This window comes from Dicentrarchus labrax, unplaced genomic scaffold (genome assembly GCF_905237075.1).
Source record: "Dicentrarchus labrax unplaced genomic scaffold, dlabrax2021, whole genome shotgun sequence".
Taxonomy (NCBI): domain Eukaryota; kingdom Metazoa; phylum Chordata; class Actinopteri; family Moronidae; genus Dicentrarchus; species Dicentrarchus labrax.
This window is the reverse complement of record NW_026136714.1, coordinates 5,329,745-5,342,090: the sequence shown is the minus strand read 5'-3', so window position 1 is coordinate 5,342,090 and position 12,346 is coordinate 5,329,745. Positions and strand designations below refer to the sequence as shown.

Genomic DNA, 12,346 nt, shown 5'->3' with positions numbered 1-12,346 from the left:
AATGTGAGGGCCATTTCTGTAAAAAAAATAACAAAAAAAAACCAAGTCATTGAATTTAAGCTGTTTATTTATAGGAGTCTCTTCTATATATATATTTATATATATATATATATATAAATATGTATTGTCTTTACATTCAGCGATTAAAGTATTTTTTCAGCAAATGGTAAAATATTGAGATTTACATAATAAATTATGGTCTCAACCAACGTGTGATCGTGGAATTCAACATTTATAGTTGGATATGGTCTTGATGTAGAGGTATCGGACAGCTTCTAAGTGTAGGAGGCCTGTCTCAGAACTTCTTAAAGAGGACACACTTATTCAGTATCAAAGGATATCCTGAGTAAAAGCATTTCATGACGCAAACCTCACAAAACTAGTAGCTCCACATCAAAAATGATCTACAATGTTCCGTCACTGTCTCTGTACATGTATCAATGACTTACAGAGGTGTGCATCTGTAGAGTAAAAAGAGGAAGAAAAAAAAGTGCATATTCACATATCCAAATCTGTGCTTATGTCAGGTAGCCCACCCACTTAAGCAACTTCTTCAGAGAAAAATATTTCTTACAGTAATCATAACCAATGTCAAAAGTGCCTTTTTATCAAGAGCGAATGCATCATCCTTCCGCTCTGTGCTTCATCCAAGATCCAGTAACTGTCTTTTCTCACTTAACAGCAGCCCTTCGCCAGGGCTTCAGGTTCCTGTCAGGGCAGCACAAATAACAGCCCAGTTAGGAATAGGATGAGGTGGCCACTTTAACCACGTCACAGTCTGTGTTGGGCCTCAGGAGCTTCAGAATCCATCAAGTCTGTTCATGTGAGTCTTTTCTCATCTGTGTTGGCTGTGGCTACAAACTGGCTTGTGTCCTTTGTGTGACACTGTCACATCCCCGTTCATCGAGGACAAAGATGCCATCATAAATTCACTGTAAACATTTTCTCCTCTGATTAGCAACCAATGAAGTTGCAAACAAGAAAGTCTCCTTCATTTAATTCTCGTCAGCAGAAAAAAAACATTTAAAGAAATGTATCTACCTCTCCTCGTGTGTATATATAGTAAATGTTTAGATCTTCGTGTAGGCCATGAAAACAGTATACATATATAAAACTTAATGGCACTGTGTTGACGCATGCTCTAAAAAGCGACACTCAGTTCAGTCTGATGTTCATCACATCACATGATATTTCACATGGTTCCTGCAGATGTCCATGACTGTGACTCTGTTGGTGTCTTCTCTTAGTCCATCAACCAATGGAGAATCTCAGTCTTTTTATGTGTTGGCAATACAAGTGGCAACATGGATCTAGCAGCACTGGAAGTGGAGTCAAAGGCCAGCTTGCCCGTCCAATGGAGTGTGGCGATTGTCTTATGATTGGCAGGAGGAAGGGAAGGTTGTAAAGCTGCTATTTTCACTGAAGGAGAGGAGAGAGAAAATTATTATTGTCAGCGTAGTTTAGGCCTGTTTTCTAAATGTGAACCAGCTACACATGCATACGCAGAGATAATCAACACCTGAATACCTTAAGAGGACAAAACAAGTCACAAACTCCTAAGACTGACCCCAATGTGACAGTGACCTGAAATAACAAATGAAGAAACAACCCACCAAGTAGACGTCAAGAACAGATCCATCATCACGGTCTATGTCCACATCCATGGTGCTCTGCTCTGAAGTGAGGCAGATAGCACTGTCCTCCAGGGTAAACGTGGAGCTGGATGCAACGTCATCTCTGGAAAAAAAAAGATATTTTCATATTACCTACAGTATGTAGTAGACAGCCCTGAGAGTGTATTGTCTGGGTCAAAGGCAGTTAAAATAAAGCAGCTGTATAAACAGTGCACGGATGAAAACAAACTCTCCAGAAACAAATCACAGACTATTGCAGAGACTGGGACATCAAAGAAACAAAGAGATGAACCGACTGCGAGCAGGATGGGAAACGCGTCTGGCTCATAGTCGAAATATCTCACAGGAAATGAACAAAGTCTCCTCGAGAATGGTCAGATTTGACCGCAATGGTAAAAATTAGACCTTTGCTGGGAGACGATGTTGCACAAGTGGTCACATTTAGAATAAGAAATAAGTAAAATATATATATATAAATGTAAAAAAAATAATAATAATTCTGGTTTTAGCTTGAGGGAAGATGTTGTCACAAAATCTTACCATCTTAACTGAGCTGGGAGTGTTATATATGCTTTAAAATATGTCAGATATGTATGTGAGTGAAGTCTCTCTAAAAAGCAGCCTGCTGAGCCATCACCTGTGCACCTGAAGCCACCAAAGACAAAAAACCAAAACTACGCTTTTATCCTCGTGCAGCCAATACAAATGCACGTTAGCTTTTCTCAGAAATTGCTGATTTGAGTCAGTGGGCGGAAACTTGAAAAGTAATACCTCAGTTAAACCAAATAAAAAGCATAAAATTAGCAACATGTAAATGTAGTTCAGTTATGTACCCGAGTGTACTATGAGAATGCATCACTATAATATATGGCTTTAAATGTAGTTTGACCATCAGGAGACAGAGTGCAATGTTGCTCATCGTCCATTTCTTTTACAGTTCTGATTCAACCACCAGGGGGCAACTTGAGAGCTGTCTATCTTTATACATCATAGGGATTCTGTATTTACCTTTTTATGACATTTGACTGACTACTTTCAGTGTTCAAAGTCGAAATTAAAGCCAGGTAGAGAGAGAAGCAGAGAAGTCCCATTTTAGAGATGGATGAATACGATGACGCGTAACATGTGGTGTCACTACTTTAACAGGCAGAGCGGCTGTCAGACAGGGATTATTGTTGGTGGATGTACAGTCGCCACAGCACCGCTTGTCCTCTTTTGTCACAGTCTTTCTGCAGCATAATGGCACTAAGTAAGTCCGTGTCAAAGAAGCTGTTTAAATATTTATGAAAACAGTTGACAGAACAAAGTCACTGCAGCAGCAGGTGACTGATGAGGGGACAAGACCGGGCAAGCCACACAATGGTGCTTCAGAAAGCCAACTGAACCTGACACTGCTGGACAGAAGAAGAGGTGAAAGATGGGAAACAGGCAGAGGGCAGAGGACAAAGTGTTCAGAAGCTTCTAGTGAGAAGCCAAATGAAACTGTGCCCGTGTAGGTGTAGGTGTAATAAAACCTGTTAATATCATACTTAGATTATTATACTGTAACATCTGTATCAGATTTTACAACATAATAGGAGGTAATCCTATCCACACTGTACCATTCAGACATTGGATAAATTCGGCTGTAAGAACTGCTGGTTAAGAATTTTGTCTTGTAAATTAGACTGAGTGACAGTACCCACTCATCCTTTAACTGTCTGTAAGTTGTGTAGGAAGTATGTGTATATATACTGGAAGCCCGTTGCCAAGCCAGCTGAGTCACCTGCTCCATGACACACGTCACCAATAAGAGCATGTGACGTCAGAGCCAATAATACAGGACTGTGTGAGATTGTGTGTGTTGGGTGTGGCAAATTGCCCTTGCATCATGGTTTTAGAGTGATAAACTACACGTTCCACCGCTAAAACAACACGTCAGTGTCATGATATAATGAAAGTATCCGGAAAAAGGAAAAAGGAAAGCAACTAGACACCGTACCTCTCTTCTGTTTGGTTGTCCACGTTGACAAAGATGGAGGAAGTGGAGATGGTTCCCATAGAGGAGCCCTCGTAGAAGGACGGGTTGGCAGGGACCAGATCAGGACGCAGGTACGAGCCAAACACAGCTGAGGAGAAAACATTGACATGCATGTGATATCAGTAAAGGAAAACAAGTTCACACTTTCCTACATGTCCCATCTGGATCTGGAGAAAAACTGGGGGCATGAAGCAAGGGTAGAAGATATTGTCTTCTACCCTTGCTTCATGCCCCCAGTTTTTCTTAATTTGGACTTCTCAGACTTCTGAAAGCTCCAGATCCACAGTGTACAACTTCTAACCCACGATGAGTGAACTTTGTAAAATTAGTTGCGTTTGCCTTTAAATCAATGAATGAATGAAATGTGCTTTCCATTGTTGACTTGAAGTTTAAACAGGCCTAATCAGTGAGACAGGGCAGGGCATGAGAATTTGATTTAAGTAAATTAATTAAATGTTTCAACACTTATATTTTTTTTGTATTGACCTCACACTTGGTAGTAAAAGTAGTACTCTATGAGACTGATTGAGTAACCGTAAAGAGAGAAGAACAATCCAAATTGATTTATAGTATGTTGCGTCACAGCTGGACACCGACGGGAGAGCGTTCGGTTGTAAAGAGAAAGAGGACACATGACTCCCGTGACTTCTCTTTCCTCACACCCTTGTTTCTTTCCAGTGTGGCGTTGGCTAACACTCCTTCTCCATATCAAACACAAAGGTCAGACGTTTCTGCTGAACGTGTGCATCGCTGCAGATGCTTTCACCCTCTACAACACCTGAGTCATATACCTTCATGTACTGGGGTCAGATTACGTCATCGTCATGAGAGAAAGTGAGAAGGGGAGGTGAGGACAACACAGCTAAAACTAGACAACTCTTTTTTTACACAGGCTGCTAGTAACAAGGTAGTGTCTGTGTTCTTTCCTACAAGGCCAAACACTGTATCAACCAGTGACAGTCCCCCCCCCCTCACCCCTGGGGCAGTGATGAGTGGACAACATTTTTATGGCTGAATCCAAGTGGCTGTTTATGGTTCTCAAGTGTTTCTAAAAAGCTCTAAAGCCACAAAAAATAGAAAATGACAGAGGCTGATTAGAGTAGGAGACGCGGTGAGGATAAAATGGGAAAATGGCAAGTGCATTTATTAAAAATCGTTTAGGTTTTGAGTTTCAAACGATCTCATTAATAATTCAGGCACTTCTATGAATGTTGTCAAACAACAAAATACGCTGTCTTACAAACTATATGGAAAAAATGTGCGGTCTAAAAAAGTTGCTGTGTTGTGTACCTTGTCCGTCCAGACTGGCCAGACTGTAAGCTCCTCCCAGCCTGTCCCTCCTGTCCTCCTCGTTCCTCTCATCTGCCTGCGATGAAAGAATCTCCTGTGAGGACGACTTCAGAGCCGGGATGGAAGTACGCGTCCTCTTTGAAGGGGAGAATCGAATTGCTGCAGAGCGAAAAGGAGCGTCCAAGTGAGGGAAAGCAAAGATAAAAAGAGAGAGATAGACATTCAGAGAAGCAGAGAGAGGAGGTAGTAGAAAGAGACGATTATCCTGATTGAAGCAAAGTTCACACACAATGAAACTCTAAAGCTCTGCCTCCAAAATTAGTAAAGTTAAATTAACATTAAACTGTTAAAATGCACAATGACGATTACACAAGTGTCCCCTAAGCCATCCTTATTCTGCCTCCCAAGCAGGGCATGAAATTAAATCCTTTCCTGTCATCTCCCTGTGACGGGACTTGGCGATGGTTAATAGCACAGCTAAATCCTCAAATCTTTGCTTCAGCCATGTTAATTTCCACAGGGGGGTCCCGCATGGTTGCATAACATTGTTGCTGCATTTGATGTTAATGTGAAGTTCCAAAACTGCTTCCTAGCTTTACCTAGAGCCACGCCCACAACACTGAGAATAGACTCTGTGGATAAAATGGTTTAAATGTTGGCAGAAGATCAATCAATCTGTCATACATCGATCAGCTCCGCATGCCTGATTTCTGCAGTTAGGCAGGGGTTTAAAAGGGGAATCATCGTCATCTTTACTTCCAGGACCAAAGGAGTTTTTTTTATCCCACTCAGTAACTGTCTACTTTTGTTTCTGGATTGCCAAACAATAAACTCAGTCTGTTTCGAAAGACCTTGCCACATGATTGCTTACACATAACCAGCATGAAGTCCTTCATTTCAAAGAACAAAAGCCTGTTTAATACTGTTTAATAATCCTAAAATGTAATCAAAGCTCACATTTCTGGACATAATGAATCATGTGCCTCAAAACTAACTAGCTAATTATAGAGAACAATAACGGGCAGGAAAATAAAATGCTCTGTGTGGAAGGATGGGGAGGACAATACAAGGAAACAATAATCCACCTAATGTAACAAGTGAATTACTCCTAATCTAATATTATTACAGTGACACATAAATGCCCAGAAATAGACAATAAAAACTGCCTACTGATTTACTCTTCTTATCAGGCCAGGATTTCCTACTTCCCATTGCTGCCCTTCACTTTGTTTGTTTGGTTTCTGTGCATGTGGACTGGTTCTCTCCCATGTGTGATGATGATTAACCGGCAGACTTACGTTGAGTCTTCCTGAAGACCCGTGTGCTCATGAACTTGAGGAAGCGGCTGGCGTAAAACCCGGGCCGATGCACCGAGACAGAGTCCTGAGGACAGGCAGAGAAAATGCAGAGCTTTTACCAAACAGCCAGTAAAAGGCTTAAGGGTATGTGACCAAATAAAAGGCTCATTCATAAAAGCAGTAGTGTCAGATCTGAACAGGGTATCAACTTACGCCATCGTACACCAGGGCTTTCCACGAATGTTCCAACTTTTTAATGAATCTGGGGAGAAACAAAACAAGAAGAAGCCTTGTCACAAAGGTATTCGCTTACCCAACAACTTCCCCTTTATGGCTGCTCAAACCTAAGACTCTTCCCCTTTCCTCCTTGGCGCAATAGAAACTAAGGTTATTTTTCTGTGTATTAGCAGAAAATACATCAACGTTTTAAGTTATATAACGTCTTGAAGTGAAGAAAGCTACCAGAAATAAGACAGGATAAGTGGCGACCGATTGGGTCTTTTCATCCTTCCTCCCTGACCCGGTCTCACCTCACCTACTCTGTGCCTCGACCAACCAGGCTGACAAAGATGCGTGTGATGCTTTGAAATGTCCACAAGTTTGAAAACCCGATGAACCAAAAGGCTTCCTTCACTGTTACCCGATGCTTTGTCTCTCAGGACGAAAAATCAATGTGTAAATAAAGAAGACTGATAGGCCACTGTGTCCATTTCATTAATGTTGGATAGAGAAAAAGTCTTTCAGGAGTGTGATAAAGTGGCTTGTAGTTCTTTCCATTAATGCAGAGTGATAATTTAACATTTGGAGGTCTTGTCGTAGGGCAAATATCAATCTGAGCAGTTACCGCTTAGAGTCCTTAACTATTCATGCACATTCCCTCTTAACTGTCACATCTTCACTGGCTGTTGATGAGACGTTTTACTTTTTTAGAATTGAGACACACATTTCTGCACATCATCCAGTCAGATTTAAATGGGTTTCTTGGCCTAAAAGTCAACAGATTAATGAATTTTCCAATCAGAAATATAATAAGAAAGTACCCCTATAGATAAATAAAATTATATGATTAAGATCAGTACCTGTATGACTGTAGAATATCTATGATACCCAGGAAGATGAGTAGCTTTTCTTCTCTGTGTGTTTTGGCAGGGATACCACCCATCCTAAAACAGAGTAAAAACACAGCAACTGTCAGAGAATAGCTACCGTTTTTCTTCTGCAATGCTTAAAACACTGTTCAAATACAGGCAATACGCCAACACAGCTTTACAAATGTTTGTAAAAGGAGCACTTACAGTATTTACATTCATGTGTATTGCTGTAAATACGCAGAACAGTGGCTGTGTTTGTATTTGTGTAGCCATGGTTTTATGAGAGCCTGACTGTGTGTTCACTGTTTAAGTGTCTTGTGCGAGGTATGAGCACAGTTGTATAACTGTGTCTGGGAGAGAAAAGGTGGAGATTAAGAGACAGACAGAGGCAGAGTGTGTATGCCCAAATATGTGTGCATAATTTGTGTGTTTTCCCCCAGCTGAGCCGACTCACGTGTCATCTGTGGTGAGGGCTTCAGCAGCCTTGCCGTCTCCCTGGATGGACTCCATGGCAGTGGAGTAAAGCACCCTCTGAGCCACAGGTCTCCTCCCGTCCCCCCCTGCCTGGCCCTGCTCGCCCCCGTCTCTCTGGTTCTGGTCCAGGACGTGCACACCCAGCAGCAGGCTGTAATCCATGATCTTAAAACTCTCCAGCACCTATAGTAAGTTACAAGACATGCAGTTTTTACAAAAAGTGTGTGATGACACAAGCTAGATTGTGATGGATATTTCACATTTTCTGTGACCTGTTAGAACACTGAAGAGATTATTCTCTTGCACTGGGTGCTTCATCTTGCTTCACTCCCCCTGACAGTAAATATAGCGTCATTATGAAATGAAATGTGTGGAAAAACACGTTTTTCCTCCTAAAACACTTTCATAAGCCACCACGCTTCAGTGCCTCAAAGGCTGTGAGCTTGCAAAAGGAAATCTCAGTTTAAACCAGTTTTGAACTAAATAAACAAGGTGTTTCTCCACAGCGAGCCAAGTGTTACACATTGACCTGTCTGAGAAGCTTTTCACCCACTTTCCCAGAGACTCATGCGACTTCATGTCTCCTAAGTGCTCGGGTAAAGCAGTGGAAGGGCAAGACAAGGGGAGAGAGAGAGAGGCAGGAGCTTGATCTGGGAACGGGATCAGAGCCACTGCCAGGTAGCCAGGCTCATCTAATGACATAGACTGGGGAATAAAGTTACTGTACTGGTTTATAACTCTTGACTTGAATAACGGGGGGGGGGTTAGAGAAAGAGAGAAAGCATGAATTATCAGAAAGGGAGAGGTCAAAGCTATTTCATCCTGCAAATATACTTTCCATTCAATCATCAGTGAGAGAAGAAGAATCAAAAATAATGCATCTCTCAATAAATCCTCTGTCCAGAAACTCCCCCTGTGTGTGTATCTTTAGTTGATGAAAAGACAGCAAGAGCTTAGAGAAAGTCAGGCTTAAGAAGAAATTTCCAAAAACACAACATAGTGACTAAGCCTGATGAAAGGTTTATTATTATAGTCTTGGGCATTCTCACTAACACTCCATAAAGAACACATTCCTAAGCCTAATAGGATTGGAAGCAATAAAAAAGCTTCTGATATAATCAAAGAGAGACACGAGCCAGAATCCTGAGAAAACTGGCCTGTTTCTGTGAAGAATGTGAGACTGATAGTGTTTTGAAAATGACCTACAACTTCCTCTTATCTTTATGTAGATAAGCCATTTTCAATGCACGAAAGAAGGTCAAACAAGATTATTAGTCTAGTTGGGTGTAAATCTAGTTTGCATCTATAATAGAAACTGCTGATGTATAAAGTCACGTAAATTCATACTCAAACACACAAATAGACTTAATGACTGACCCGAGCAAACACTGCAGCTTTTGTCTGAGCTTTGCCTTTTCCATATCAACGATTTGCATCCCTTCACTCGAACTCCCCCAGCCTATTCAAACAGCAGCCATTTTGAATAGAGCCATGCACACCAGGCTGCCTACAGAAGGCCATTACTATGTGTCCTGGCCCCAGCTTTCCCAGGCAAACAATTAAACCGTCACAGTAGAAAAAAAACAGCTGCATTTCTATAGTGGTTTGTGCAAAAGCTTTTCTTTGGATTCTGATAAATAGTGTTTACATGTACAAACACAGAAAAATATCAGTTATTGGATTGGAATATTACAGATTTTTAGATGCTTAAACGCCAAGTGTTTGGGTCTCTCCCCTGCGCAACCTGGCCTCTGCTCTCATTTCAAACGCAGCTCCGTTTTCTCACAGTGAATGAGAAAGGATAATCCTTACACTCCTGAAGGAGGTGAGCTTTGTCACAGCATCCCGATCTTTAACAAATCTCTGATGTTTCTCAGTATATTCCACCCTGAAGCACTCCTCCACCCATCTATCTCTGTGCCAGTAGGGTAGCAGAGCTCCCAATAGTGCTTACTGGTGTGCTCCACTTTGCAGTGACACTAATACACTGCAAGCTTTGTTAAGTATGAGTCTGTATGAGGCTGGGTCACTCATCCTGTGTATACGCTGACTCCAGTAACAATCACAGGAATGTTTCTGCTATCTCGATAATTCATGAGTACAACCTGCTACCCATGACACAACATATTAGATTAGGGACATGTGGCTTTTAATTTTGTCACTTGTTCAGACTTGTAACCGACTGTCATTACATTAAACTGCACAGAACAGTTTATGTTATATTATTGGCATCATCCCCTTTTTTTCTTCTGTTTCCGATAAAGCTTGTTCCCAAAATAAAACTTCTTGTCTTGTAACAACTGTAGTAATGGAATTTTAAAATAATTTATTTCTGTCTCTGGAATAATTTCACATCACAAATTTGTATGAAGACCTGTGTAGAGCTTTAATGATTATTTAAATAATCGATTGGTCCACCTACGGAAAATGTATCTGCAAAAGTTTTGATTATTTTTTTTTTTAATAAAAAAAATTAATTGAAAAACATATACTACTATCAAAAATGTAATTTTGTGACTTGTAATTAAAAATAAGTTCGTAAGATAATAAGCAATCATGGCTCCAAATGGAACAATAAGGAGTACCCTGGTTCCATTCAGGATTCAACAATAAATGATCTTCCTATTAGGAATAAAGTTGAATAGGTTCTGCCTGCACAACTGTATTTTAACATCGGTAGAGAGCGTAAACTATTCCATAGAGGTGGTAGGTGGTGTAAAAGTTTGAGAAAAACTGATTTAAGAACAAATCCCTGGTTTCAGCTTCTCAAATGGAAATCTTTGCTGGTTTTCTGACTTTTCTCTGACAGTAAACTGAATATCTTTAACTTTTAAATATTGGTGGGACAAAACAAGACACCTGAACACATCACCATAGGCTCTGGGAACTCATGATTTTTCACTATGTTAATCAATAATCACTAGTTGACCTGTGTAATTAAGAGGTTTTAGCCATATGTAGTGAATGTGGTTAAGGATCCTGTTGAAGCCTTACTGACTTCTGACTGCAAGGTCAAGGCCTTGGTTTTCTGCTGCTGAGAGTGAGAGAAGCCATTGTTGTCACAGAATCACATGACTGAGAAGAGGGGGAACCATACAGTAAATGGTTGTTTATGATTGGCTACACTGACCGCTATGCGAGCCATTATTGTCCAACGTCCAAGAATGCATGCCTACGTTGTCTGAGTCACTATTTCTACACTTGTTCGTATGTGACATTAAAGGACTCCTATTTCACAAATTCTCAAGCAGAATTGAACAGTGCATGGATGCCATTTGGCCTGGGTGGTCCCCAACATGACAACTATCAAACATGTGCTGTGAACAAAACTGTCTCAACAGCTTGACATTATCATCAGCACCACTATCATCATTATATGTCTCACAGCTGCTGCACAGTCAGTGTAATACAACTGGGACATGATGCTCTTCTCTGATTCAAATCACACACACACACACACACACACACATACAGCCAGCACAAGAACGGCACAAACACACACTCACGATACAAAACTCCCTGTCTCACTCTCTCTCTGTACAGTAGAGTTCAACATGAATTATTAATGCCTTGTGTTGTTTTGGCATTTGGGGAGTATCAGGGGAGCTGCAGAGTAATGGAGAGAGTAGGCTTAAAAGGAAGAAAGCGTACCCTGTGTTTCCCTAGAAGTGTCCCACATAGCAGAAGTCTCTGATTCTCTAGAACATACTGCTCATCCTCTTCTTTGTCTCATCGCTCTGCTTTCTGCTCTAACTCAAATCTGACCTCCTACATTCCTATGAAACAAAAATCACAGCACCACAAGCACTGGAAAAATAGTTCAAATTTGTTTTTCAGAGGCCTCACCACATGTGCTTTCATTGGACAACAATCCCACTTCCTCATTCCCTCCGCGCCCCTCACCCCCTGTTGCTTGGCTTCTGCTGACCCCTCCTCTGTGTTTTGCTCCGCAGCCTCTCCTGGGGTGACGGGGTTAGCTGCTTACTCATGGAAATGGACAGCGATTCTGCTTAGAGGGCACTTTGCTTCCCGCTCAGGAGGCGAGTGCAGGAAGCCATGACAATAACAAACTGTACAGTACAGAGTCTCTAACAGCTGCTGATAAACATTTTCACTTACATATATCAGACAGACACACACACTCCAACATATACTTTATATACATACAATATGCAGCACAGTGGGGCCTGTACATGCACACATAGTGGGTAGACAGTGCATGCCTGGGGTACGTTTGGGCAAGGTTGTAAATGGGAGTGTGTTGCTGGGTTGAGGAGGCACTGACTTAGCAAAAGGGGAGGATGTCATTCTGCCTGCAATCTGTTTAAGAAAACATTAAAAAGAAAATAGAGGATATCAACAAAGTCAGCATATTAGTTAATGATGATAGGAAGGGCCCCTGAAGTTCGTCTGAATTTCTGGTCATTTTACTCTAACCTCACAAGACCCAAGTTGGTTCAAAAGCGAGTTACTGTTTGACTTAAAAAGTGGGAAAGCAACAGCTGTTCATACCTGTTTACATACTTTTCCCAGAAGGAT

General features: G+C 41.2%; 1 protein-coding gene across 1 annotated transcript in view; it reads right to left on the bottom strand.

Moving 5' to 3' along the window:
* Window positions 1–49: 49 nt before the first annotated feature.
* Window positions 50–12,346, bottom strand: part of pip5k1bb (phosphatidylinositol-4-phosphate 5-kinase, type I, beta b) — a 33,164-nt gene continuing 20,867 nt past the window's right edge. The window contains exons 8-15 of the mRNA XM_051423679.1: window positions 7,788–7,990; window positions 7,322–7,405; window positions 6,456–6,504; window positions 6,243–6,327; window positions 4,945–5,103; window positions 3,616–3,742; window positions 1,614–1,737; window positions 50–1,419 (exon numbers count right to left, since the gene is read on the bottom strand). Coding sequence (XP_051279639.1) covers window positions 1,417–1,419; window positions 1,614–1,737; window positions 3,616–3,742; window positions 4,945–5,103; window positions 6,243–6,327; window positions 6,456–6,504; window positions 7,322–7,405; window positions 7,788–7,990 — 834 coding nt within the window. The 3' untranslated portion in view covers window positions 50–1,416. The remainder of the gene's footprint in view (window positions 1,420–1,613; window positions 1,738–3,615; window positions 3,743–4,944; window positions 5,104–6,242; window positions 6,328–6,455; window positions 6,505–7,321; window positions 7,406–7,787; window positions 7,991–12,346) is intronic.